General features: G+C 45.6%; 3 protein-coding genes across 6 annotated transcripts in view; all 3 read left to right on the top strand.

Moving 5' to 3' along the window:
- The first annotated feature begins 442 nt into the window (after positions 1-442).
- LOC105915684 (presenilins-associated rhomboid-like protein, mitochondrial) lies at positions 443-7,012 on the top strand. Of its 2 annotated transcripts, none has more exons than XM_012849872.3 (10): positions 443-614; positions 2,088-2,277; positions 2,348-2,488; positions 2,575-2,623; positions 3,789-3,884; positions 3,964-4,113; positions 4,191-4,261; positions 4,342-4,443; positions 4,526-4,623; positions 6,451-7,012. In XM_012849872.3, exons 1-10 carry the CDS (start codon positions 538-540, stop codon positions 6,563-6,565), a joined length of 1,089 nt encoding a protein of 362 aa, XP_012705326.2. In that variant the 5' UTR covers positions 443-537; the 3' UTR covers positions 6,566-7,012. The 2 variants fall into 2 exon arrangements, with proteins under 2 accessions (XP_012705326.2, XP_012705325.2); XM_012849871.3 differs by having other exon boundaries at positions 2,085-2,277.
- Positions 7,013-7,117: 105 nt separating this feature from the next.
- Positions 7,118-14,449, top strand: cldn15lb (claudin 15-like b). 2 transcript variants are annotated; one of them, XM_012849876.3, is made up of 7 exons: positions 7,118-8,009; positions 8,442-8,445; positions 9,633-9,871; positions 11,961-12,125; positions 12,241-12,322; positions 12,393-12,506; positions 13,879-14,449. In XM_012849876.3, the coding sequence occupies exons 3-7, from the start codon at positions 9,655-9,657 to the stop codon at positions 13,970-13,972; spliced, it is 672 nt and encodes a 223-aa protein (XP_012705330.1). In that variant the 5' UTR covers positions 7,118-8,009; positions 8,442-8,445; positions 9,633-9,654; the 3' UTR covers positions 13,973-14,449. The 2 variants fall into 2 exon arrangements, with proteins under 2 accessions (XP_012705330.1, XP_021164845.1); XM_021309170.2 differs by lacking the exon at positions 8,442-8,445 and having other exon boundaries at positions 9,635-9,871.
- Positions 14,450-16,106: 1,657 nt separating this feature from the next.
- The window catches only part of exoc3l2b (exocyst complex component 3-like 2b), a 50,752-nt gene continuing 40,511 nt past the window's right edge, over positions 16,107-26,347 (top strand). The window contains exon 1 of one of the 2 annotated variants that reach the window (XM_021309172.2): positions 16,107-16,339. The gene's annotated coding sequence lies outside the window, so the exon portion shown is untranslated. Of the gene's footprint in view, positions 16,340-23,404; positions 23,547-26,347 lie in introns of those variants that run through there. The other variant, XM_012849867.3, reaches the window with a different exon arrangement.

Here is a 26,347-nt window from a genome sequence, read left to right as displayed (position 1 = left end):
GGACAGTCCATATGTGAAGAATAATCCCTTTTAAATCCATTATCTTGGTTTTGTGAAACAGCTCTTTGAATTTCTCCACTATGGGGCAAGAGTGTTTCTGTTTCTATTCTATTCTATTCTATTCTATTCTATTCTATTCTATTCTATTCTATCCCGTTCTAGAGAGCAATGGTTAACCTGCGTGTTTGCTACAATAAGCTATGTCGGAACTTAAAGGTGATTCTCATGGTAAAACTGATATTTAATTTGTTGTAGTTGATGTGTTTTTATTTTTGTTTTTTGTGTTTTTATTATTTCAGTTATTTTATTATTTCAGTTATTTCAAATTTAGTTTTTATATTTTCATTTCATTTTTATTTTAAAGTTCCAGACGGATGTGTTGATTCGCCTTTATGACACTTTTTATGGTTTTGTTTTTTTCCCCAAAGCCTGCTGTGTCACCTTCTGTCCTCTGGGTGTCGCTGTGGTTCCGGCTTCTGGGCTCAGTCCATCAAGATCCGGTAGCGGCGAACATACCGGTGACCGGAGGATTGCAACATGGCCTGGAGGAGCTGCTCGGTGCTCTGCAGACTGACCGGAGGAGACCCGTTCCTTTGCTCCGTGAGGGGAGGAAGGTCAGTGAGCACATAGGCCGGAGGACAAGCCGCCGGACCCGGCTGGTGTCCCAGAGAGCTCCGCTGAGTGGCGTTAGCATCTGTTAGCATCAGTTAGCATCCTGTTAGCATCAAGGACTCCAGCTTATTGGGTCACAGTTAGCTGCTGCTTCTTATTGGGCTCAGCTTCACTCTCGGTTTGGCTTATTCATTTAAATTAAAATATCAAAAGTTACAGAAACATGCATGAAAGCAACCGTCTAGTTAGATTTTGTTTTTATATCAAATGATTCTGATGTCGCAGCTGATTTATTTACTTCCTGAGCTACAGTTAGCATTAGCAACTCTGGCTAATTGCTCTGATCTCAGGAATGAATGCTATAATAATAATAATAATAATAATAATAATAATAATAATAATAATTAGGATTTATTATTATTATTATTATTATTATTATTATTATTATACTAGTGGTGTCAGGTGTGTTGTTGGTGGTGGAAGTGGAGGGAGTCTGAGCTCCTTCCTGTTACTGTGGTGATGGACAGGTTGACCCCTGACCTCAGACAGGAGTCTCCATGGACTATGATGTTTGCTGATGACGTTGTGATCTGCGCTGGAGGGAATCTAGAGAGACGGAGGTCTGTCCTGGAGAGGAATGAAGGTCTAAGTCTGAATCCATGGGTGTGAATGAGATGAATCCAGGTGGAGCTGTGAGGTTTCAGGGAGCAGAGATGAAGAAGGTGGAGGACATCAAGTCCTTAGGGTCAACAGTCCAGAGCAACAGTGAGTGTGGAAAAGAGGTGAAGAAACGCCTCCAAGGAGGTTCTAACGGGTGGAGAAAAAGGTCAGGAGGGTTGTGTGATGAAAGAGTCTCAGTGAGAAGGAAAGGTAGAAGATGGTGGTGAGACCAGAGATGGTGTCTGGTTTAGAGACGGAGGAGCTGAGGAAGAGGCAGGAGGCAGAGATGAAGATGCTGAGGTTCTCTGGGAGAGACCAGGATGGAGAGGATCAGGAAGGAGTCCATCAGAGGGACGGCTCAGGTTAGATGTTCTGGAGATGAAGCCAGACTGAGACGGACAGAGGAGGGAAGGTGAGGACATCAGTAGAAGGAGGCTGAGGCTGGAAGGAGGACCAGAGAGGAGGTTCATGGATGGAGGTAAGGAGGACATGAAGGCAGCTGCTGTGAGACAGGATGGAGAAGATGAGTCGCTGTGGCGAGCCCAGAGAAGAAGACTTCTTCTCACTCTTTGAATACGCAGCATAAGGACGACCATCTGAGTGGAAAACATCGACCCGTTTCATCCAGGAAGTAGTCCCGTCCTGGAAGAGGTCCGTTTTCCCCTCAGGTCCTCAGTGGTTGCAGCCTCCACCTGTGGAATCAGGCGGAGAACCGGTCCGGTCGTTCTTATTTGCTCGTGCCGCTGTGATCGTATGAGTTTGTTATTTCGGGTCAGAACCAGATTGGGTCATGTTCTGTCCTGTGGTTCCAGCAGGTGGCCCGGCAGCCTCCAGCAGAGATGTGGCTTCAGGAAAGCCGCCAGGAAACCAGAACCAAAGAAGCCGGAGGACCTGGTCCCGGCCCACTCTGAGCCCGTGGTCCAGAACCGGGCCCCCATGCAGCCTCCCTTCAGCTCCCCGCGGACCTTCAGCCGACTCGTCAGGCCGTTCCTCTTCACCGTGGGGGTAGGCGGAGCCACCTGGCAGACCATGACCTCATCGGTGATGTCACGGACAGGTGCTAACGCCATGTCAGTTTACAGGCTGCTCCTTCGGCGCCGCGGCCATCTGGCAGTACGAGGCGCTCAAGTCCCGCGTCCAGGGCTACTTTGACGGGCTGCGAGCCGATTGGCTGGAGAGGGTGCGGCCTCAGAAACGAGGAGATCTGCGCAGGGAGGTAACGAGTGCGACTCCAGAGCCGGTTCAGTGGGGGGGGGGATGGTTCCTGGGTAGCAGGAGAATGATTGGCTGTCTGTGTTTCAGATCAACCAATGGTGGAACAGCCTGACGGAGGGCCAGAAGACCGTCACAGGTGAGTCTCCCCCCCCCCCCCCCCCCCCCCCCCCCCCCCCCGCCTGCTTCCTTCCTGAGTCTGTTGGGCCGGACAGCCAGAACCCGGTCCTGCTGCAGCAGCTCTGGTTCTGGAACAGATCTGAGAACGTTTTATTCTAATTAACGTAAGGCTGGGCGATAATTCGATAACAATATATATCGATTGATAGACGTGGGGCGTGATAGGAAAAAATAGGGTCGATAAAAAGTTCGATAGACAGTTTTACTTCCTCACTACAGTCGGCACGCCGTCACTAAGCCCCGCCCTCTCAAACCACAACACAGAGCACGTGAATATGTCGCAGCAAGGAGCGGCGGAGGAAACGGTCCCAAAACGAGGTTTTACTAGTTCACCAGCCTGATAGAAATAAACAACAGTGATTTGTAAAACTTGCAAGGAACCGGTAAAAGCAGAGTCTGGTAACGCAACCCACCAGTATTCATCACCGCTCTGCGTCGTCGTCGGAATTTTCTGGAACTTCTTCCAAAACAAAGCAGGTACAGCAGCTAAAATGGGCTCCCTTCTTTGTGATAAAATGACAAAGCGTCCAAGCAGCATAAGGACATCAGGCATGCAGTAACGTGCTTCATAGTGATGGACATGCTGCTGTTCTCTGCAGCTGAAAAATCTGGCTTCAAACAATTACTCGCCACTCTTGATCCGCGATATAAAGTTCCGGGACGCAAGTTTTTCTCTAACAGCGCTCCCTAAATTGTGCAACACGCCACAATCGGACCTCAGCTCTGCGTCAGCCTCTCAGTTATGAAACCTGAGGAGTAACTAGTGAACTATTCCCACCTAATTAGGCTATTCTAATTAATTTATTTGGTCATTTTACTGGTCACTTTAGTTTATTCGTTGTCAGTATTTAATAACATAACTCAGGTTTCTTAAGTTATTTTTCTTAAAAAAAATTCTGTTATGGTTAAAAAAGTTGGTTAAATAAAGATTTAATTGGAATTCTGTGTTTGTGTTCTTTATTTAAATCAAATCATTTAGCAATATCATAAAATGTCCAGGCAGAGCTGCACATAAAATATCTTATATAATTATCGATATCGATCAATATGCATTTTTTTATCGATAAGCCTTTTTTTATATTGCCCAGCCCTAAATTAACCTTCTGCTCCTCTTCCTCCTGCAGGAATCATCGCTGCCAACGCGGTGGTGTTCTGCTGCTGGCGGGTTCCCTCCCTGCAGCGCCTCATGGTCCGCTACTTCACCTCCAACCCCGCCTCCAGTGAGTTGACCTCTGACCCGGGCGGCCGGCGGCGCGGCGCGGCGGCCATTAACCGACTCTCTGGTGTTTCCTCCTGCAGAGTCGCTCTGCTCGCCGATGCTCCTCTCCACCTTCAGCCACTTCTCCTTCTTCCACATGGCCGCCAACATGTACGTCCTGTGGAGCTTCTCCACCAGCGCCGTCTCCATGCTGGGCCGAGAGCAGTTCATGGCCGTCTACCTGTCTGCAGGTGTGCCAGCTCCTGGTGAGGCGGTGCGGGCGGTGGGCCCAGAAGCTGGTGCTGACCTCTTCCTCTCCTCTGTGCAGGTGTCATCTCCACCTTTGTCAGCTACGTCTGTAAGGTGGCCTCCGGGAGGTTCAGTCCGTCTCTGGGAGCGGTGAGCAGCACCTTCCTCCTGGCGCCTCCTGCAGGGTTCTGGACCTCCTCTCCAACCTGTTTTTGTTTCCTGTTTTCCAGTCCGGCGCCATCATGACCATCCTGGCTGCGGTTTGCACCAAAATGCCTGAAGCCAAGCTGGCCATCATCTTCCTCCCCATGTTCACCTTCAGCGCCGCCAACGTAACACACTCCTCCTCCTCCTCCTCTGCTGCGTCTGAGCCGCCGGCGCCGCCTCACCCTCTGTCTCTCCCCGTGTCTGCAGGCGCTGAAGGTCATCGTTGCCATGGATGCGGCGGGCTTGGTGCTGGGATGGAAGCTGTTCGACCACGCCGCCCATCTAGGCGGCGCCCTGTTTGGGATGTGAGTCGCTCCGTTTGCTCAGTCCAGGGGAAAAGAAAGTACACCCTGTCCCACTGGGAGGTTCTGACAGCATTCTGAAGCTGGTACCCAATGGTTCCGCCCAGTCAGAGTTTCCTGGACCAAGATGGCTGCAGACCAACCCACAGCATCAGCCCCCCCCCACCCCCACCATGCTTCACCATAGGAGGAACCTGCTGTGTTTGGTTCCTCCATCATGGTCTCCTCTAGGGCTGGACGATATAGATAAAAAAACGTATGGATAAAATATAAATCATATTGGATCGTTATCGATAATTATCAACAAATTGAAAACATATATTTTAAGCCCTGGCAATTTTATGCTGTTGCTTAGCAACATACTTTTAGATAAAGAGACAAACACTGAATTCAAGCTCAACCCTTTATTCAACCAACTTTTTACCAAAACTACAAGTTTTTAAAAAAGGTGTGATCTCTGACCTCTCTGAAGGGGGCGGAGCTTGGTTCCTGGGTCTGCGCTGTGATTGGCTGGGAGGATTAATGATGTAATATTAACCTACATGATAGAATGCAACTGGAAGGAAACGTTTTTTACTATTGAACTTTTTAATAACCCTTTTTTAAAATAATTTATAGTAAATATATATATAAAAATTATAATAAATATAATTTTTTTATAATCTATATACGTCTGTAGATCGATAAATATTGTTATTGAATTATCGTCCAGCTCTGGTCTCCTCTGGTCCTTCATCCAGAACCTCAGTTCTGCTGCCATCTTGGTTCTGGAGGAAAGAGTCTTTCTCCTTCAACCCTCCAGCAGCCAGACTGGTTAAAAGTCCTCACTAAACATCTGTGTGAAGGAGAACCGAGTGGACCCCCGGTACCAGATGGACCGCTCGGTGCTTCCCTCTGTGTTTCAGCTTCATGTTTAACAGAGGCTGGCCGCTCGGTTCTGGTTCTGGTTCCCTCTCAGGGTGGGCGTAAATTCTTCCAGAACCTGTCAAAGACCCGGTCGGTTCTGTCTTGAAGCGGGGTGTGCTTTCTTTTTAAAATCCCGGAGGTTTGGCTGTAATTCCCAGGCTGCTCTGTAGGGGGCGGTGTTGTCTTCCTGTAACACCTCGGACCGAGTTCTGGCCACTGAGCTGTATAATACACTGGAGTGCTGATTTAGCCGAAAAACTGAAGTCACTGGCCGCCATCTTGCTACTCCCTACTCTCACAGAATCCCACAGGATTCAATCAGTTTTCTGGCTGAGTGAAAACGTTTCACAGGTAATTCTACAGTCAGTGGATGTACAAAACTATCAACTACTAGGAAATTAGTTGCTGAAATATTTTATGTTATTCATATTAAATATAAATATGTGTATATGTATATATGTGTATATATATATATATATATATATATATATGTGTACATATATATATATATACACATATATATATATATATATATATATATATATATATATATATATATATATATATATATATATATATATATAAATTAATTAATAAAATGCAAAATATTTCAGCACATGACTTTCTCAGTACTTGATAGTTTTAGAACATAACATAAAACTATATGGCATTTTACATTTTAAAAGTCTTAAGCCCCCCCTGAACATGAGAAAATCCTCGTTATTCGATGCTGTAGCGCGCATATTCCCTAGTTACTGGGGGGAAATAGGGAGTACCAATATGGCGGCTGGTGGCTTCAAAGCGACTCGTTCTAACAGCGGCTATTAGGACTCCAGTGTATAATATAGCTCAGTGGTTCTGGCCCGGCCCGGATCACAGGGGTCCAGTCTGTGTGTGGTTCTGATGCGCTGCGTCTCTCCCCAGATGGTACATCCTGTTTGGCCACGACCTGATCTGGAGGAACCGGGAGCCCTTCGTCAAACTTTGGCACGAGCTGAGAACGCGGGGCGGCGGCGGCGGGCCGGGAGGCGCCGTATAGGAGCAGAACCATCAGAACTGTGGGAACCAGGCACTAATATAGCAACATGTAAAGATGTATAAATGTACAGAGAGAACCTCTGAAGATCCCCGGACCAGGAACCGTACGGGTCGGTGTTTGAGCCGCTGGAGGACTGTCTTTGGTTCTGCTCGGTTCTGTCGGACTTTAAACGGACCTTTCCACACCAAGAACTGCAGTGGGTCGGTTCCTGATCAGGTATTTATCCAGATCATGTGTAATTCAAGCCCGAAGCAGGGATTTAAGGTTCTGGTGAGTTTTGTAGAAAAAAAAAGATTTTTATTCTTTGTGGCTGGAGCTGAAAACGAGACGTCCAATCAGATCAGGAGGAGGAAGCGCTCTGATTGGCTGGAGGCTCCGAGTCCTCGCCGCTGTTCTGCTCTTTATTTATTGTTGTTTTCTTTCAAATAAAACCTGAAATGTTGGTAACAGGCGACCCGAGTTCTGACTGACGAGACGGAAATACCGGATCCGCTTTGACCCGCTCACAGAAACCGGTGGGTCCATATGGGAATAGTTCTGGTTCTGTAGGGAACCCGACCGGCTCCAGGGAGGGAAACTAGTCCTTCTGGCTGAAAGGTGACAGAACCGCCGATGTTCTGATGCAGAACCTGGACCTGAGGTTCTGGAAGGAGGCAGAACGGGTTCCACACCGAGCTGCACGATCTCAAACTTCAGCTGATTGTGGGGAAACTGCTGGTTCGGTCCAATAAAGTCCAACTTTCTGATCCGTTTAAAAGTTGTTTCTGCTACAAAGTCCAAACGGGCCACAGAACTTCAGACAGAACCGGGTTTTTATAAAATCTGCTGAACAATCAGGGTCCAGAGTGGAAGTGATGCAGCAGAACCAAACCAAGGGGTAAGCTGGGAGTGAAGGGAACCGGTCCGGCACCAGAACCGGGCCGGCTGAACCTTGGTTTGGGTCGGCCTGCTGTGTAAACATGGAGTCAGAACGATAAACAGCCGGGGGTCCGAAGTCCGGCAGCCGCCAGGAACCAGCAGGTCCACAGTTCTGGACCTCACAGAGGTTCTGCTCAGGTTCTACTGAAGAGCAGCTGCTGCTACCCAGGGTTGGTTCAGAAACACACCAGAACCGGCCCAGAATTCTACAAACCCAGAACACATTTAGTGCTTTATATTAAAAAGTCTTTATAAGTTCACAGGGAATAAAAAAAACTGCTTATAAACGCTTAAATTAGGAAGTGGTGACCAAACTTTGGGTCAGCACCATCAGAACCAGAGAAGCAGAAGTTCTGTAGAACTTCCTGAAACTGGGTTTCCTGACGGTCGATACCGGCGTGTTCATCCCAGCGGTCATCGACCTCAGACTGCAGCCTCAGATCGGGTCGGTTCTCCCAGAGACGCTTCACATTCAGCCGCCGGCGCCTCACAGCAACAGAACCTCGGTCCAACCCGACAATCTGAGGTAAGAAATGATCCGACATACTGATGTGTGAGCGGTTCTGTTGATCCACCGGGCCCTGAACCGGACCCTGGTGATGTCAGAGAAGCTTTAAATTAGCAGCTAAGGCCTTAAACGGTCCTGGAGGTCCAGAACTCTGCTCAGCAGCCAGGACCGGTTTGGAGCGGCACCGGAGGAGGGAAGCTGGACCGCTCAGAGTCAGAACCAGAGTTCTGTTCAGTCTGGACCTGCAGGATAACGGCGGCCGGTGGTCCATCCAGGCTTAGAGGCTCTTCTCTGGGGTTCCTGCCCTGGTTTAGAAGCTGCCTGTTAGACCTTCAGGCCTTTATGAAGTCTCCAGTCACTGAACTCGGTACCGGCACATTCGGACCTCTGCTGAGACCAGAACCGGCCAGGAGGAGCCTCCTGGTGGAGGAGGCCTCGGGTCGGTAGCAGCAGAGCCTCCGTTTCTGCAGGTGTCTCACCTGCCGTGTTTATCGGCTGCTTTCTGTCGCTGACCATCATCAGTTCGTTAGCGCTCGTTATGTTCTCTGCAACAACGGACCTAAAAATAAGTCAAATGTTCTTAAAATGAGTTTCTGTCCTGGATCTGAGTGAGTAAATAAGATGATCTGCCAACAGAAAGATTTTTGCATTTAAAATAAGAACAACTCATCTCCAACTTATTTCAAGTGCAGTAAATCTAATTATCTTATTTTAGGGGTCAGAATACTCTTTCCATTGGCAGATAATATTATTTATCTGCTCAAATCCAGGACAGAGACACAAATTTTAAGAACATTTGACTTATTTTTAGATCAATTTTTGCAGTGTTTAAGATAACGATGTAGAGCACAGGTGTCAAACTCAACACTGCAAAAACAGAACCAAAAATAAGTAAAATTTTCTTTTAAATGAGTGTATTTTTCTATGATTTGAGCAGATACATAAGATGATTTGCCAACAGAATAAGATTTTTCCACTTAAAATAGGAACAATTCATCTTCATCATCTTATGTCAAGTGCAGGATGTCTAATTATCTTATTTAAGGGGTAAAAATACTTATTCCATTGGCAGATAATCTTATTTACTGGCTTAAATCAAGGATGAATAGATTAACTTTAAGAACATTTTTAGATCCATTTTTGCAGTGTTTAAGATAAAGATGTAGAGGCTAGAGCACAGGTGTCAAACTCAAGGCCCGCGGGCCAAATCCGGCCCGTCAAGGTAAATTATCCAGCCCTCGAGAAAAAAAAAGGCATATTTATTTATTTATTTATAAACATTTATTAGAGGATCAGCCCCATGAGATGAAGCATCTCGTTTTCATATATCCTTTTAAAGTGTATAAAGTGGCTAAAACTGTGCCTCCTGTAAGTGTAACTCACCCCAATATCAACTTCTTTTTGCAGATAAACTGTATAAACTGGGCCTAAAGTGCTACTTTTATGTTACTGTGCATTTTGTATACTACTATGTGAACTGGAATGAAATTATGAAATGAAGTATCGTCTCTACGCATGCAACCGGCCCTTTTAATGACTTTATGATGCCAAAGTGGCCCCATAAATTAGTTTGACAGTCCTGATGTAGAGGGTGGAGGATGAGACTCCAGGGAATGATCGCCGCCTCGTTCTCCCTCCTCCAGGCGTCTGAGACCCAGTCAGCATGGCGCTGTGCATCCAGGTTCTGGGCCTGGTTCTGGGCATCGTGTCCTGGTGTCTGCAGTCCAGCTGCACGTCCTCCCAGATGTGGAAGGTGAGGAGTCAGGCGGAGTCGGTCACCACCAGCTCCCGGCAGTTCGAGGGCCTGTGGATGAGCTGTGCCGCCTCGGCGCTGGGATCCATTCAGTGCAGCAGGTTCAAGACGGTGCTGGGCCTCCCTGGTGAGCAGAACCAGAACTCCTGAAGCTCTGTTGACCCGACCAATGGTGATGATGATGTTGCAGAGCGGAGATAAAGCCGCCCGACTTAGAGCGAAGGCGTTTTCCTGTGAAGCAGCCAGAGGGACGTGTGAACCAGCAGAAAACATTTCCTGAGGTTTTAGTTCCTGGTCAAATCAAAGTTTATTTCTATTTAATTCACAACACGCATCACCTGAAGAGTCACTACAAAGTTAACCTCAATCAGATCCTCCAGACAGATCGGTGAAAACGTTTCCTCTCTAAGGAAGTTCTGATGCCTTAAGGCGGTCTTTCTCTTCCGGGTCATTTTCTGACTGAATCGAGTCCTTTGGATCAGTCATTCTTCCTCACATTGGTTCTTAGATGGTTCTAATCTGGACAACCAGCTGTCGAGGAAAACCTCGCTGATAAGTCCCTAAACACCGTTATTAATCTAAAATGTACGGTTAATGTTCCAAAATCGTACAATAAAGGTTCTAAAACTTCATCTTTTCGGATCCTGACACGAAAACTTTAGAACGTATCGATGTGTGGCGCTTCTGAAACTTAGTAAGGACCGTTAGAACTGCAGAACGGGGTTCTAAGGTTCTAAAGCCTAAACTTATGGTCCCAACATCACTGATAAAATATAATATGAATGTTTTACAGCCTCATATTAAAGGTTGCCCTGTTTCTAAACGACTAAAATGACTCCAGAATGAATTCAATCAAGTTCTAAAATGTGCTGTGAAGGTTCTGAAGCTCAGCACCAAGCTCTAAATGTTCTGCACAGACTATAATAGGCGGAGCTGAGGCTCTAGAACTTAGTTAAAACGTTCTAAACCAGGCCTCTGGTGCCTTACCAAACCTGGGAGCCACACTGCAAAAACAGATCTAAAAATAAGTTAAATGTTCTTAAAATGTGTGTATTTATCCTAGATTTGAGCAGGTAAATAATATTATCTGCCAATGGAATGAGTTGTTTGACCCCTAAATTAAGATAATTAGACATCCTGCACTTGAAATAAGATGATTGAGATGAATTGTTCCTATTTTAAGTGCAACATTCTTATTCCATTGGCAAATCATCTTATTTACCTGCTCAAATCAAGGACAAATACACAGATTTTAAGAACATTTTATTTATTTCTAGTTCCGTTTTTGCAGTGCAAATTTACCGTCGGTCTGGAACATTGGAACGTCTAGAACCACGAATTTCACCTGAGCTGGAAAATAACAACTTTTAATTTTAGAAGAAAATCTACTGCAGTCATATGTGATAACATAGAACTCACGTTCTGATGAACTTTTCTAAGGTTAAGTTAGTAAACTTTATTTACATGGCACCTTTGACAGGATAAAAACAACTGAAAATAAAAAATGCTTCTTAAAACGATGAACAGAGTGCAGACAGCGTAAAGTTAACGTTCCCACAGCTTTAACAGGCTGATCCCCTCTGGGCCTGAAATTAGTTCCTGGAACCATTACCAGCTTTTAAAAGAACCTTTTGAAAACAGAAACATCATAGTTTTCATTAAAACTACATTTCCGTATATCGTCCTGAAGTAATAATGTGAAATCAACGGTTTTGAAAATCATCATAATTAACAGCAGTAAAGCCTTAAAAACATCCTGTGTGTAAATCATCTATAAAATGTTAATCTCTGCGATGGAGCGACAGAAATAAACAAACTTCTATAATATTCTCATTGATTGGATATAAATATCTGTGATTTAATGTTTTACAGAAAAACAACAGATGTGAAAATAAAGCCCAAAGTTTTCAATGAGAAGAAAAATAGAACAATTAGTTCATTAAAAAACCGTTGTTTTTATTAAATCTGTTCTGAACCTGGAACCAGAGAGCCACTGGGACCTGCAGGTTCTGCACTAAACCAGCATGACTGTAGGTTCTGCTGGCCTCGGAACATGTTGATGATCTGAAATGTTCTCTAACAGCTCTTAGAACAACCATGAAGGCTTCGTCGGGCATTACTAATGTTCTCAGAGGTCCTTTTAGTGTCAGGATGTCACGTTAAAGAACCTGAGACGGGTTCTCCGTAGAACCACGGCCTCCTCTCTGTGTCTGCAGCTCACCTGCAGGCCTGCAGGGCTCTGATGAGTCTGTCCCTCATCCTCGGCCTCGCCTCAATCGTCGTCTCCGTTCTCGGCCTCAAGTGCACCAAGATCGGCCGGACGCCGGAGAAGCTGAAGGAGCAGATGGTCCTGAGCGGAGGGGTCCTCTTCATCCTGTCTGGTACGAGGTTCTCAGGGAAACGTCTGCAGAACGTCTGCAGATCTCTGTGAAACATTTGTGGGATCAGACAGAACCGAGTTGGTGTCTGAGTGTCTGCGCGTGTTTGGGCCCTCAGGCGTCTTCACCCTGACCGCCGTGTCCTGGTACGCTGCCAGAGTCATCAACGACTTCTACGACCCGTTCCACGGTGGACTGAAGTCAGTGTCCTGCAGAACCTTCTGGACCCGCGCGTGTGTGTGTGTGTTACTGATCGTGTTTGTGCTGCAGGTTCGAGCTGGGAACCGGTCTCTATCTGGGCTGGGCCGCCTCCAGCCTGGCCATCCTGGGCGGATCTCTGCTCTGCTGCACCTGCAGGAGGAGCTGCTCCACGCCGCCTGACAGGTGAGCTCACCTGCAGCACGCAGCGCTCTCCACATGGAGGCACCATAACATCCACGTTCCTGCAGGATGATTCACCCTTAGTTTTGCCTTCCAGGTGAAATTAGTCACTGTTTGGGCTCAGATAGTTGGTTAGATGATCACCAGATCCAAGGAAACAGGGGCCGACTGAAATATTGGAATAAAATATTCAATTCAGTTTTATTCATATAAGCTCCAATTAACATCACATCATCTCATCAAGGTTCTTTCCAAAGTCAGACTCCATCAGATCCTCCAGGTTGGTGAGAAAGTTTCCTCTCTAAGGAAACCCAGCAGGTTGCATCAAGTCTCTCCAAGCAGCATTCACTCCTCCTGAAAGAGCGTAGAGCCACAGTGGACAGTCGTCTGCATTGTTGATGGCTTTGCAGCAATCCCTCATACTGAGCATGCATGAAGCGACAGTGGAGAGGAAAACTCCCCTTTAACAGGGAGGAGAACCTCCAGCAGAACCAGAACCAGGCTCAGTGTGAACGCTCATCTGCCTCCACCCACTGGGGCTTAGAGAAGACAGAGCAGAGACACAGAAAGCACAGAAGCTCACATTGACCCAGGAGTACTTTCTATGGTAGAGAACGCAGAGCAGAGACACAGAAAGCTCAGAAGCTCACATTGACCCAGGAGTACTTTCTATGTTAGATGGTGATAGAGGATGATCTGCCTCCCCTGATGATGTCACAGCTAACAGAACACCAGACCAGGTGTACCTTCTATGAGGAGAAAAATGACAGAGAACAAAAAGTTAAAAGCTGAAATAACAACAAGCAATGGAGATTGGAGAGCAGTAGGAGAACTCAGCAGAGAGAGAGAAATAGACCCTGATGTCCTCCAGCAGCCTAAGCCTATAGCAGCATAACTATAGAGGTAGCTCAGGGTAACATGAGCCACTCTGACTAGAAGCTTTGTCACAAAGGAAAGTTTTAAGATTAGTCTTCAAAGTAGACGGGGTGTCTGCCTCACGGACCAAAACTGGGAGTTGGTTCCACAGGAGAGGAGCCTGATAGCTAAAGGATCTGCCTCCCATTCTACTTTTAGAGACTCTAGGAACCACCAGCAGACCTGCAGTCTGAGAGCGAAGTGCTCTGTTAGGAACATACGGGGTAATCAGAGCTCTGATATATGATGGAGTTTGATTATTAAGGTTAGCCTGGAAGTAACAAATGCATGGACCAGTTTTTCAGCATCTGGACAGAATGTTTCTAATGTTGGCGATATTCCTGAGGTGAAAAAAGGAAACTCTGGAAACCTTTTTATTCAGACGTAGAATCTAGAAACACAATAACTGTCAGGAAATAAAGCTTCTTAAACCCACTTTTGTTCTGTCTGTCCCCTGCAGGCAGTTCTCTTACTACTCTAACGCCGGCGGAGGCCAGAGCATCTACAAAGCCGCCCCAGCCGCTGAGAGCAGCGGCTCCAACGCTTACGTCTGATCCGGTCCAGCCATCCTCCTGCAGTGCTGAGAACGTCTGCTGAGTAGAAATCTAAGCTACTCGCTGCTCCACATCCAGATAACTGCGTTATGTCCTCAGCACACCACGAGGTTCTGCAGGAGCTCGTTAACGACCCGCTCGTTTAACCCGAGGCAGCAGCAGAACATCCCTGGAGGAGCCGTGGGTCTGAAGTGCTTGTTGCCCGTTAGTCTGGCAGATAAAAGCGTGGATCAGCTCGTTTATTTATTCTAAAAGCTAAATGTTTTATGATTTTCCACTTTTTCAGTTTCTAATTTAGCCTGTAGTTCACCCTTCTGCTCAGCAGGGGGCAGCAGATGATGGCGATAGTGCCTGAAAGCTGCCTGGACCTTCCTTTGGAGGTTCTGAGCTCAGACAGCTTCATGGAGACACGCCGGCTCTTTGTTTGTGTCTGTCCTGGTTTATGTGAATGATAAATAAAATCTGAACAAAACAAAACTGTCTGTGTGTCACGGCGGATCCTCTGTCCCCAGCAAACGTGTTTTAAAGCCTTTCTGCTCATTCGTCAGACATGTAGGGCCTCCTGGTTCTGCAGCGCTGCAGGTCCAGTCGGCTGGAGGCTCCAGACCATCTGTCATCAGGTTTTAATGGAGGGAAACCTTATTCTGCTGCCTGCCGTCCCAAAGGTCGAGGAAAGGAGCGTTTCTATTCCAGCGTGGATCCGCTGCAACAGGAATCGGTTCAGTAGAGTCCAACTGATCCAGTCTGCAGACCCAGCGGGTCTCTGGTTCTTCACAGGCTCCCACATGCAGCTCCAGCTGACGGGCGGCACGACGGCTGCAGGGTGGGGAGGATTCTGGGATCCGGGTCGGTTTCGTCTGTGCGCCGCAGAAAGGAACTAACAGCAAGGCAAATCTTCTAGAAATTAATTAATTTTCACTTGTTCTGAGCTGCTAAATAAGACGATGGAAGGAGTATTTCACACTTAAAATAGGAAAAACTTCATCGTCTTGTTTCAACTGAATTTATCTAATTATCTTATTTTAGGGGTAAAAACACTGATTTTATTGGCAGATCGTCTTATTTAGCTGCTCAGATCAAAAATAAACTCGTTTTACTTACTGTTAGTTCCCTTTTTGCAGCGTGTGGGCCGCACCGTGGAGAAAGTATTCACACCTTAGGAGTTCACCCAGGCCGGTGTGGTTATGAGCGAAAACCTCAGCGTGCTTTAAGGAAAGCAAAGTAGACGAACACAGAGTGAATAAAAGGGAAATCCTGGATGGTTCTCAGCACCTCTTCCAGAATCAGAACCCTGCAGAACCTCCTCTGGCTGCAGGTCCAGCTCTCTGGTCTTTATTTTATTCATTTATTCATTCATCATAAAAGAGTTTAGCCTCAGTGACACTGGATGGAGAACATCTGTGAACATCAGCTTTCTTTACCCAGATTCTCTGTTGAATAGGTCTGGGCTTTGACTAGGCCATTCCATGTACTTTGATCTGAACCATCTCATAGTATCTCCTGGATGGATCAGGCTGGTTCTCCTGCCTCTAACAGGTTCTCCTCCAGGATGGTTCTCCTGCTGGAAGGAGAACCTCCACCTCAGCCTCAGGTTCTCCTGCAGCCTCTGACAGGTTCTCCTCCAGGACGGTTCTGATCCAGCTCCATCCATCTCCCCGTCCAGCAGGAAGCACGGCGGGGGCGACCCGATTCTGCTCGCTCCAGAGAGTTCTGGGTCCGACTGCAGAGGTTGAAGGTCCTGAACTGGTCACATGACCTAAAGTCAGAATGAAGCTCAGGAAACTGGAGCTTTAGAAGCTGGTGAATCATCTCTGGTGACTGAGTGGATCAGGCAATTAGTCCCACCGCTAATTGGGTCATGGTGTGTGTGTGTGTGTGTGTTACTGTGTGTGTGTGTGTGTGTGTGTGTGTGTGTGTGTGTGTGTGTGTGTGTGTGTGTTACTGTGTGTGTGTGTGTGTGTGTGTGTTACTGTGTGTGTGTTACTGTGTGTGTGTGTGTGTGTGTGTGTGTGTGTGTGTGTGTGTGTGTGTGTGCTCCTGGGACAGGAAAAGGAAAGGATGACCATTTCCTGCCGCAGCAACAAAATAAAACAAACAGGAAACCAGGAGCGGAGCTCACAGGGAGCTCAGCCACTGGAGAAGCCAGAAGATCCAGGAGAACGCAGAACCCGGCAGAACTAGGAGGAATCGGTGGAAGAGCCTGAAGAATCTCGGAGAACTCAGCAGCATCTGGCAGACTGGGTCAGAGCAGGAAGGAACCGGCTGTCCACCGGGCCTCCAGGCAGAACCTGAGCAGAACCTGAGTGGACTCAGAGATGCTTTTGACCCGACGGGCCGTCCTGGACTTTTCTCCTTCTCTGTGAAAAGGTAAGAACAGCAGCTTCACCCTGCGTGTGTGGTTCTGTGTGGTTCTGTGTGGTTCTGTGCTGATGGGGAGGTCCAGACCTGCTGAAGCCATGGAAAGTGGATTTAACGGAACCTTTCTAAGCCAAACTAGAGCTCTGATGTCAGAAGAGACGGAACCAGACCCTGAAGTTCAGCCGTCATGGATGAGGTTCTCACAGACCCGCTCCGGCCCAGCTGCTGGTGTTCCATCAGAACCATCGGGTCAGGCGTTCTGCAGCCGCTCATGCTGCCGGTTCCTCTGATGCTCCTGCTGAGAGGAACACGACCTCCATGGGGATCAGAACGGGTCAGAACGGGTCAGAACGGGTCGGGATGTCGGTCTCCTGACGTGAGACTCGCTGCTGCTGGTGCTGGAGGGTTCCTTAAAGAACACAGAGAACGTCTACAGTGCTGTGAAAACGTTTCCACCCCCTTACAGCTTTTGTTCCACCTTGATGGTGAACCATTAATTAATTAAAGGAAAAACCTTCCTGACTGTCCAGAAGTAATCCCACCCTAACGCTGGGAACTGGTTCTGGTTCTCTAACCTCACAGTGGAGGAACTCGGACCCGCTCTGCTCTGCAGGATTGGTTTCATTCAGACACATCAGAGGCTTTTCCAGCGTCGACGGCCTGGTTCAGGTCGTTCCACAGACTTTGACTAGGCCACTCTAAACCCTCAGTGTTGTTTATTGCTTTGAGCCACAGGGAGCTGGACATGCTGGGCATGCTGGACATGTTGGACATGTTGGACATGTTGGACATGCTGGACATGCTGGTCATGCTGGACATGTTGGACATGTTGGACATGCTGGTCATGTTGGACATGCTGGACATGCTGGACATGTTGGACATGCTGGACATGCTGGACATGTTGGACATGCTGGTCATGTTGGACATGCTGGACATGTTGGACATGCTGGTCATGCGGGACATACTGGTCATGTTGGACATGCTGGACATGCTGGACATGCTGGTCATGCTGGTCATGTTGGACATGCTGGACATGTTGGACATGCTGGACATGCTGGTCATGTTGGACATGCTGGACATGCTGGACATGCTGGTCATGCGGGACATACTGGTCATGTTGGACATGCTGGACATGCTGGACATGCTGGTCATGCTGGTCATGTTGGACATGCTGGACATGTTGGACATGCTGGACATGCTGGACATGTTGGACATGCTGGACATGTTGGACATGTTGGACATGCTGGACATGCTGGTCATGCGGGACATGCTGGTCATGTTGGACATGCTGGACATGTTGGACATGCTGGACATGCTGGACATGTTGGACATGTTGGACATGCTGGACATGCTGGTCATGCGGGACATGCTGGTCATGTTGGACATGCTGGACATGTTGGACATGCTGGTCATGTTGGACATGCTGGACATGTTGGACATGCTGGACATGCTGGTCATGTTGGACATGCTGGACATGTTGGACATGCTGGACATGCTGGACATGTTGGACATGCTGGACATGTTGGACATGTTGGACATGCTGGACATGCTGGTCATGCGGGACATGCTGGTCATGTTGGACATGCTGGACATGTTGGACATGCTGGACATGCTGGACATGTTGGTGCGTTTTCATTTCCCTGCAGCAGAACTCAACGCGATGCTCGAAGGGTTCAGGACTTCCTGCTAGAGAGCAGAACCCGTGGTTCCATCGATCAGCACAGCAGAACCTCATCATGGTACCACCACCGCCGTGTTTAACTGGAGGTGCGATGCTCTTTATCTGAAATGCTGACTCAGCAGTGATCCTGGCTTTGGACCTTAGCGGAGGCAGGGAGGCCTGCAGAGCTTCAGATGTTCTGGGTTCTCCTGTTGGCAGGTCAGCCTCTCTACGGTTCTGTTCTCTCCATGTGTGGATGATGGTTCTCACTGTGGTTCTGTCCCAAAGCCTTAGAAGTGGATCTAGAATCCTTTCCAGACTGAAACAACGCGGTTAATCATGGTTGATCCATGCTGAGGAACAGGGCCATGTGGGTTGGGATGTTTTTGTTGTCGCTGTATTTACTCCAGCCATCTTTGAGTGATACAAACGTCTGTAGTTGTAGTTTACTGGTGGACGGTGTGATGAATAGGAATTCATGACCATGTTTAGCAGCTCTGCAGCAAATAGTGTGATGTAACGTAACAGCGAGCAGAGAAAACTGAACGTCTTGAAAAATAAGACCCAGCCTGAACATAAAGACATCTAAGCAGCTCCTGGAGAGACTACATTCAGCTGCTCTGCTAGAGACAACGTGGATTAAAGCGCTAAACACGTTTTTCAGGATATGGCTGCTTTAAGGAAGGATCACAGATTGAATTAAAACAACATAAAGTTTAAACAGACATTTTAATAACAGGCTCCATCCATCCATTCATCCATCCATCCATTCATTCATTCATTCATTCATTCATTCATTCATTCATTCATTCATTCATCCATTCATTCATTCATCCATCCATCCATCTAAATGGACCAAAGTTTCTTTCAGATGCTTATAGAAGAAGATCCAGAGCTTCTGACTCAAGTCCTACAGTTTAAAGTAAAGGGTAACAAATATTAACAACGGTGTATGTAAACTTCTGACCTTCCAGAAAGTAATAACACAATGTCTAAAACACGATTGCGCCCATTATTCTATATTAATTATTCTATATTCTATATTATGTTACATTAATGAGGTCAGCTGATTCAACACCAGCTAAAAGGGATTAAATTGCTTCAGCCTATTCACTGCAAAAACGGAACTAGAAATAAGTAAAATGTTCTTAAAATATGTGTATCTGTCCTTGATTTGAGCAGGTAAATAAGATGATTTGCCAATGGAATAAGAATTTTGAATTTAAAATTGGAACAATTCATCTCAATCATCTTATTTCAAGTGCAGGATGTCTAATTATCTTATTTTAGGGGTAAAACAACTCATTCCATTGGCAGATAATATTACTAACCTGCTCAAATCTAGGATAAATACACTAATTTTAAGAACATTTAACTTTTTTTTAGATCCGTTTTGGTAGTGTTCCTTTTTGGTTGGAACGATTCTGATTTAAATTTTATTTTATTTCATTAAAGCTTGTTTTGATATAAATGCATCCACTGAATAATTTGACATTTAGGAAACAGAAATAGTTTTGATAATCCTAACACAAACTAACCGTGAGGCTCCAATCGTGATCTACTCTCAAACAAAGAGGCTGTTCTTCATTCAGTAAAGCTTGAAGCTGCCAGTCTGCAGAGCTCTGCTTCACTGATGCTTCCACTGCTCAGCTTTGATTTGCTGTACAGATGAAGCTCCTTTTAATCTGCTGGATGTTTTGCAACAAACGATAATTTTCTGGATCAATTTGCAGATCCAGAAAATTCTCTCTTTGTCCCATTTTTCAGTGATTGTAACCTAGATTGTAAAATCCTAAAGATGAAACTTAGAGGTTTCCACTTTTCTTCATCATGAAGCTGTGAGGATTAAAATTGTCCGCTTTCGATTCTTTCTCTGAACGTCTCTCTTATGAAACCAGGATGAACCAATGACAGGAGCAAAATAAACGCAACTCTCAGCCTTCTGACTGTAAAACTTCTCCTTTTGTGACCAACTGACCCCATTAAAACCACAAAAACACTCTTTTAATAAAGTTGAGCTGCTGACTCAGCTGAACAACTTTCCTCTTTCAGCAGCAGTTTGATTTCAGAGGTGAAACGCCTTCAGCTGAGTCAGTTTGGCATTTAGATCACTAAAAATCAAAGAAACCCATCAGATAAAGAGTTTGAAACGGATCAAATTTCAGATATCTTAACCGGTGTTGGGACGGGGAAAGCTAAAACCTGAAGTGAACATCTTCCTACAACTGATTTCAATAAAGTATATAAATAAGCGATGTTCACATCTTTACTTTTTCACGTTTGGTGACTTTCGCTCAAAGCTCCGCCTTGACATAAAATCCAGTCAGACTGAATGCTGTGATGCTTTTCTCCTGATGTTTGCAGCATTGGTTGGAGTCATGAGGACACCTGGTCACCTCTGACCTGATCAAATCCAGCTGAAGATAAAGATTAGACCTTCAGAACTGGATAAATATCCCCGGTCAGTCCAGATGTTCCTGAAGTCATCTGGAGCTACAAATCTGTGCAGTGTTTGGTATTTTAGGAGCTTCTCAGGGCTGTGAATTAGGAATGCTGCTGTTCTTATGATGCAGAAGTCACTTTATATGCAGATGATGCATAGATTTATTTTTCTTTATTGCTACTGGGGTTTTGATAAAGGAGAGCATATCTTCCCTGCTCACAATAGAACTGAATGATTTCCTGTTTGTCTCCATAAAGAGGCGACGGTTTGTGGTGTTAATGTAACTTACTGGCAAGCTGGTTTCCAGGCTTGGTGTCTGTGAGAAAACTCTGAACATTGGTCTTCGCTTTGCTCCACAGTTTAATTTAGGAAGAGTGCAGATTATCACAATTTGGGTTTTATGTTATTAGTGAAACTGAAACTAATGGAATAAGTGTAGAAAGGATGGTTTCTGGAGGTGAGGAAGATGAGTGGAGGTGAAGTAAGGGATGAGAAGGTGAGATTGTGGGGTGAAGGCAGATGAAGGTTTTCTTTGTGTTTGAAGGGTTGAGGCGTTCCTGACTGACCTGACTTCATTACTGGATCTGTTCTAACTATGATCGCCACAGTAAATAGAGGAACTCCCTCGTTTCATAGGTATTAGATGTTTGCCGTGACGCAGGAGGAACCCTGAAGGTTGCTTCTGGTGGGGATCAGCCTGAGGGGAACACTGCAAAAACTGAACTAAAAATAAGTAAATTTTTCTTGAAATGAGTGTATTTATACTTTATTTGAGCAGGTAAATAAAATAATCTGCCAATGGAATAAGATTTTTGTACTTAAAATAGGAAGAACACATCTCCATCACCTTATTTCAAGTGCATTATGTCTAATTGTCTTATTTTAGTGGTCAAAATACTCATTCCATTGGCAGATAATCTTATTTATCTGCTCAAATCAAGGACAAATGCACTAATTTTGAGAAAATATTACTTATTTTTAGTTCTGTTTTTGCAGTGAACATCGGTAATCTGAGACATGAACCTGTTTCATCTGTGAAGGTTTCAGCTCTGACTCTCAGTGGTGGGTCTGTGACTGAGCTCCACACCACCACGTCCTGCTTAACACCATCCTGTCTAACTAAATATATTACATTTGTCACAATTATGCAACAGCCCTCACGGAGTTTATCCAGGATCTGATGTGGGAGCAGAGATAAACGATATCGGTTGTGTCTCTGTGGGATATAAACACACTTAAAGGCCCCAACATGTCCTGCTGATGGATGAGCATGATAAGAGCTCAGACTCTGGATGTTCTCATCTGGAGCTTTAGTGTCCAGAGCTGGTTCCTCGTGGCTGCAGCAGCTCGTTGCTGAGATGTTTCCCAGCAGAGTGATGGATGACTCCCATTAACAGGAATGTGAGCCGGTCACACGCGCTTATGCAGCTTTTTCATCCATTCAGGTTCAGCCGTGCTGAAAGACAATCCCAGATCTTCTGCCTCATTGATTAATTTCCCCTCACCAGAACATGGATTACCACACTTTCCTGTAATCTTTAAAGTGGACATATCATGCTTTTTAATGTCTTCCTGTTTACATTGAAATCCTTCACTTGTTGTCTATTTACAATAGAAATGCAGCAGTTTGGTCTGGATTCCTCGTACATTTACTCCCACATTTCTCCCTCTGTTCTGAGCTGCGTCAGACAGCATCTGGGTTTGGTGCTGTCTCTTTAAATCTACAGGAGCCCCCCCCCCGCACCCCCCTCCATGTTGCACAGCGTTCCACTCCACCCCGTTCGGCCATTTTTGTTTATTTGATAGCAGAGATCTGATTATCTAGCGGTGCAGAAACGTTTTATTCCCAAATTGATAAACAGACGTCAAGAACTTGGAGCCAGAGTGAGAGGAGAATGAAGAAAGCAAACCTGCAGAATCTCTGCTTCTCCACCTGTAGCTTCAGCATCCTTCAGCTTGGACCACACAATCACTGCCAAGTCCACAACCTTCGGTTAGTGAAGCAAACACATCATAGAGAAAAACGAATGGATTAAAAATCCGACCCAGACAGAATAGAACGATTTCAGCTTCTGGAGAGACTACGTTAAACTTTTCTGCTCTCCTGGAGTCTTTAAGGACACACCAACGTGTATTTAAGGGCGAAAAAGTGGATTTTCTATTATATTTCAGATGGTTTTATGTCCAGAAACTGACAAATTCCAGATGATATTTCAACTCTAAGATCAAATCAGTGTCTCTGTAGACAACTTTCAACGCCAACAGACTAATTTCACCATAAAACACAAAAATCTTACTTCTAAGGGTTGTCTCTATAAAATATTAGGAACTTATTCTGACGAACATGAGCGCTCTTGGATCATATCCACAGTTCATCACCCTAACAGGAGGAGATCCCTTCACGGACAGTAGGAACACCGAGAATCGGCTGCTAACTGTTGGATTTCCGAGGCGCTTGTAAAAAATCTTGGTTCTGGTTGTCATTGAGTCCCACCTGATGGAAGTTTGAAGTGAATTCACCAGCATTAAGACACAAAACACGCATCTAAACTATTCAGTTCAATACAATTTTATTTATATATCGCCAATTCATGAAACATGTCATCTCAAGGCACTTTACAAAGTCAAGATCATCTAAACTATTTCCTGTGCCCACAAAACAAGTTTTTCATTGGGAAAAGTCATTTTTAGTTTCAGATCCAAAAGTTGTTTTTAAATAGTTTGAAATGGCAGGTTTGACCTTCAGCAGGACCTCTTCACGTCTCAGAGGGAAATCGGAACCAGAACTGGACCCGGGTTTACTTCAGGACAAATGAGTAAAAACTCTGTCCAAGAATGAAATAATCTCAGATTAAACTCGCTATCTGCTCCAGTGGAGTAGAAATCAGCAGGCGGACAGTAAATCAGCCGCTCGTTGCGCCGTTTGTCTGACGTCCGACGGTCCCTGAACTCACCACACAGCCGCACGAAGCGCATTCTCCACCGGGACGTCAGACCGCTCGGAGCTCCGGGGTCTCCGCGCACATCTGACTCTCTGTCGGCCGCTTCGGACGCTGCCAGCCCGGATTCCTGAGCCAGCCGCAGCCGCGGATCCGCCACCATGTCTGCAAGCAGTAAGTTTAGAAACGGAGGCAGAAAAGTTCCTGGGGACTTTCCTGCATGAGCAAAAATAAAGAAGCAGAGTTTTCACTAAATCAGCGAGTTCTGCAGCTCTTTCCACAAACATTTATTCTGGATTATTTTGTAGTTCAGTGATTCTGAATATGAATAAAACCATCAGTTTCCCAGATTTTAGCGACTGAAACTGGTATTTTGAGGCTGTAACTTTTAAAATGATCGTTGATAAATTGTGTTGGTGGTTCTGACAGTCTGTGCTTGTGGTCCAGGTTCTGGTTCTGTTGGTTTTCTGGGTGCTTCAGTACAGATGAAAGGGTCTTTCATTTGTTTCTGATTGTGGCTGAAACGTCCTTTTTTTTGTCCTTGATGACTTTGACTTCTCATTCAGGTGGTGTGTTTGAGGTGTTTCAGGCCGCAGGAAATGTCACTGATTAACTCTGACACTATTGTGTCAGATATGAGGTGGAGCTGCGCTCAGATCAGATCTGTTGTCCCCCTCTGACCTTTATTCACTGGGATGACAATAATATTATAATTTTATTTTTCTGCAGCTGATCCACCTGTAGCACGTTCAAGTCTCAAATCTCAACTATGTGACGACAACTTAAAGTGTTATTTAGCAACAAATGGCGACCCGCGACACCATTAATGATTAAGCGGTATGGAAAATGGATGGATGATTTAAAGGAGCAGTGTGGACCACATACTGCCATCTAGTGGTCCAGCCTGCCATTGCAGGAATCTAAGAAGCAGTCTAAAACCTCCTATAGGACTCGGCTTAATTATTTAATAGAATAATTAGTATTAATTTCTGTGGGAAATAGTTATTTGGTACGTTTCTATGGGACGTTAATTCAATGTTTCAGGGATTTCTCTTTATATAATTTGTACCTTTAACAGTGACTGGTCAATGTTGACATGGATTTGCAACGGAAAGCAGTAAAGTTTATGTAGAAGGACTGAAGAGGATTGGGTTTATTTGTCTCTTTAAGCAACGTCCACTGACTCAGTTCAAGTCTCGGCTGAACTCAGCCGGGCTCTGCTGACTTTGTGAGAAAAGTAAAGCCAGAAAGCTCAAAGCAAAAAGACTCTTTACCTGATCTCTCTGATTGATTTATCCTGGTTTGTGCCTTTAATTGGCCCAGAGATTTAAAGCTGTCATCTGTTTTTATTGCTGAATTTTGTATTTTTTGCACACTTCAACTTTGAAAGAAATAAATTAACTCCTTAAACTGCTTTACTGGTGTAGCAACAGAGTGATTGGTCCTTTTTATATCGATTGAGCTGTGTTTGGTCCTTTATAGTTCTACTCACTTAAAGGTTGTCTGCTTCCAAAAGTTTTTAATAAGAATAATAGGGCAATTATTTTATTTTGGATAAATGCACATCCTGAAACCCTGCCAAAGGTTGATATCTAAACAGATTATCTGATTGCTAAATCTGCTACGTGGAGTTTTTGAACTGTTGAAACAGGCTGACATTAGACAAGGGATTCAGTTTCTTAATTTTGCACTTTGCAAAGTTAAAGAACATTTTGAAATAACAAGGCAGAAGACACACAGGCAGCTACAGCCTCAGCCTTAGTGCTGCTGATTTTAAACATGTGAGTTTTAAACATTTAAATTTAATTCAGATTCAGTCAGACAGCAGCTGGTGAATAAGGAGGAACCTTCTGGACCTGCAGCTAAATTTGCTGCCAAAAACAAAAAAAAACGCTAAAACAAAGCAAAACTGAAGATTTTACAATAAAAGTCACTTAATCAGAGAAATAATGAAAATAATGGTGCATTCACTGACCCATCCTGTGTCTGGGACACAGTTCCCACTGTTTAGTCCTCCTGAAGCACCTTTGGTCAGACGTTTCTGAACCGTCTGGTTCGGTTTGGGCGACCCGCTCAGATTCCAGCCTCACGTTTGGCTCCAGAGGAAAGAGTCAGAATTTATCTGAGCTTCACACCGACGGCTGAAGCTCTCAGGCTGATTTGAAGGATCAAAGATCTGGTTTGGATTGAGGAAGGTATGTGAGCTGGCGTCAAACAGCAGCCCGGACGTCTGGTGTGCAGACACGCTGCACCTGTCAGAAAGCCTGAAGCAGGTGAGCAGAGGTTCTGCGTCGGTTTCTGAGTAAAGCTGCAGGTTCTGTTCTGCAGAACCTCTGCTCAGCTGCTTCTGTGCTGCCTTCACTGACCTCTCCGCTCTCTGAGTCCGGATGTGTGTTTCTGTCACTGAAACAGCAAACAAACAGAAGAATGGAGGCAGATTAAAGTCTATTTTCCCCTTTATTCATCTGTCACTTTCTTTGCATTCTTTTTCTGCCTCACTGCTGCGTTTCCTGCCTCCTTCCTCCTCCTCCTCCTCCTCCTCCTCCTCCTCCTCCTCCTCCCCTTCATTGAAGCCGCTCCGCAGGCCGCTGGATGAAACCAGGAGAAGAACATGAATGAAGCAGTGTAGACCCTCCCCCCCCGCTGACGCTGTCATTTTAACTTCCTTTCAGTGACAGAAACACAAACAGAAATGACGGTTTCTGCCTGAACCCTGCTGCCCTCTGCCTGATGGCTCTGCGGGGTCTTACCTCAGTTATTACATCACACCAACGCCGGCCTCTGATTGGCTGCTACTTGGGAAACATTGGCGGCCATTTGAACTTCCGGGCGGATGTAGCCGCTTAGATTTGATGTTTAGTAGTGAAGGATGAGGCGGTGTTGTCATGGCTACAGGTCCCTCCATCGTTTGTGGCACAGAGAATGTTTTTCTCCCCTGATTTCTCCTTTTGAATTCAGACAGTCTGACGCTCACA

Source organism: Fundulus heteroclitus, unplaced genomic scaffold (assembly GCF_011125445.2).
Source record: "Fundulus heteroclitus isolate FHET01 unplaced genomic scaffold, MU-UCD_Fhet_4.1 scaffold_44, whole genome shotgun sequence".
Lineage (NCBI taxonomy): Eukaryota > Metazoa > Chordata > Actinopteri > Cyprinodontiformes > Fundulidae > Fundulus > Fundulus heteroclitus.
Note: the sequence above shows the minus strand (reverse complement) of the source record. Positions and strands in the feature narration are given on the sequence as shown.

Coding starts and splice junctions, on each gene's coding strand:
- LOC105915684 (XM_012849871.3), top strand. CDS start 538: ATGGCCTGGAGGAGCTGCTCGGTGCTCTGCAGACTGACCGGAGGAGAC. Junction 2,489..2,574: donor GAGGAGATCTGCGCAGGGAG/GTAACGAGTGCG, acceptor TCTGTGTTTCAG/ATCAACCAATGGTGGAACAG. Junction 3,885..3,963: donor CACCTCCAACCCCGCCTCCA/GTGAGTTGACCT, acceptor TTCCTCCTGCAG/AGTCGCTCTGCTCGCCGATG.
- cldn15lb (XM_021309170.2), top strand. CDS start 9,655: ATGGCGCTGTGCATCCAGGTTCTGGGCCTGGTTCTGGGCATCGTGTCC. Junction 12,126..12,240: donor GGTCCTCTTCATCCTGTCTG/GTACGAGGTTCT, acceptor TTGGGCCCTCAG/GCGTCTTCACCCTGACCGCC. Junction 12,323..12,392: donor CCGTTCCACGGTGGACTGAA/GTCAGTGTCCTG, acceptor TTTGTGCTGCAG/GTTCGAGCTGGGAACCGGTC.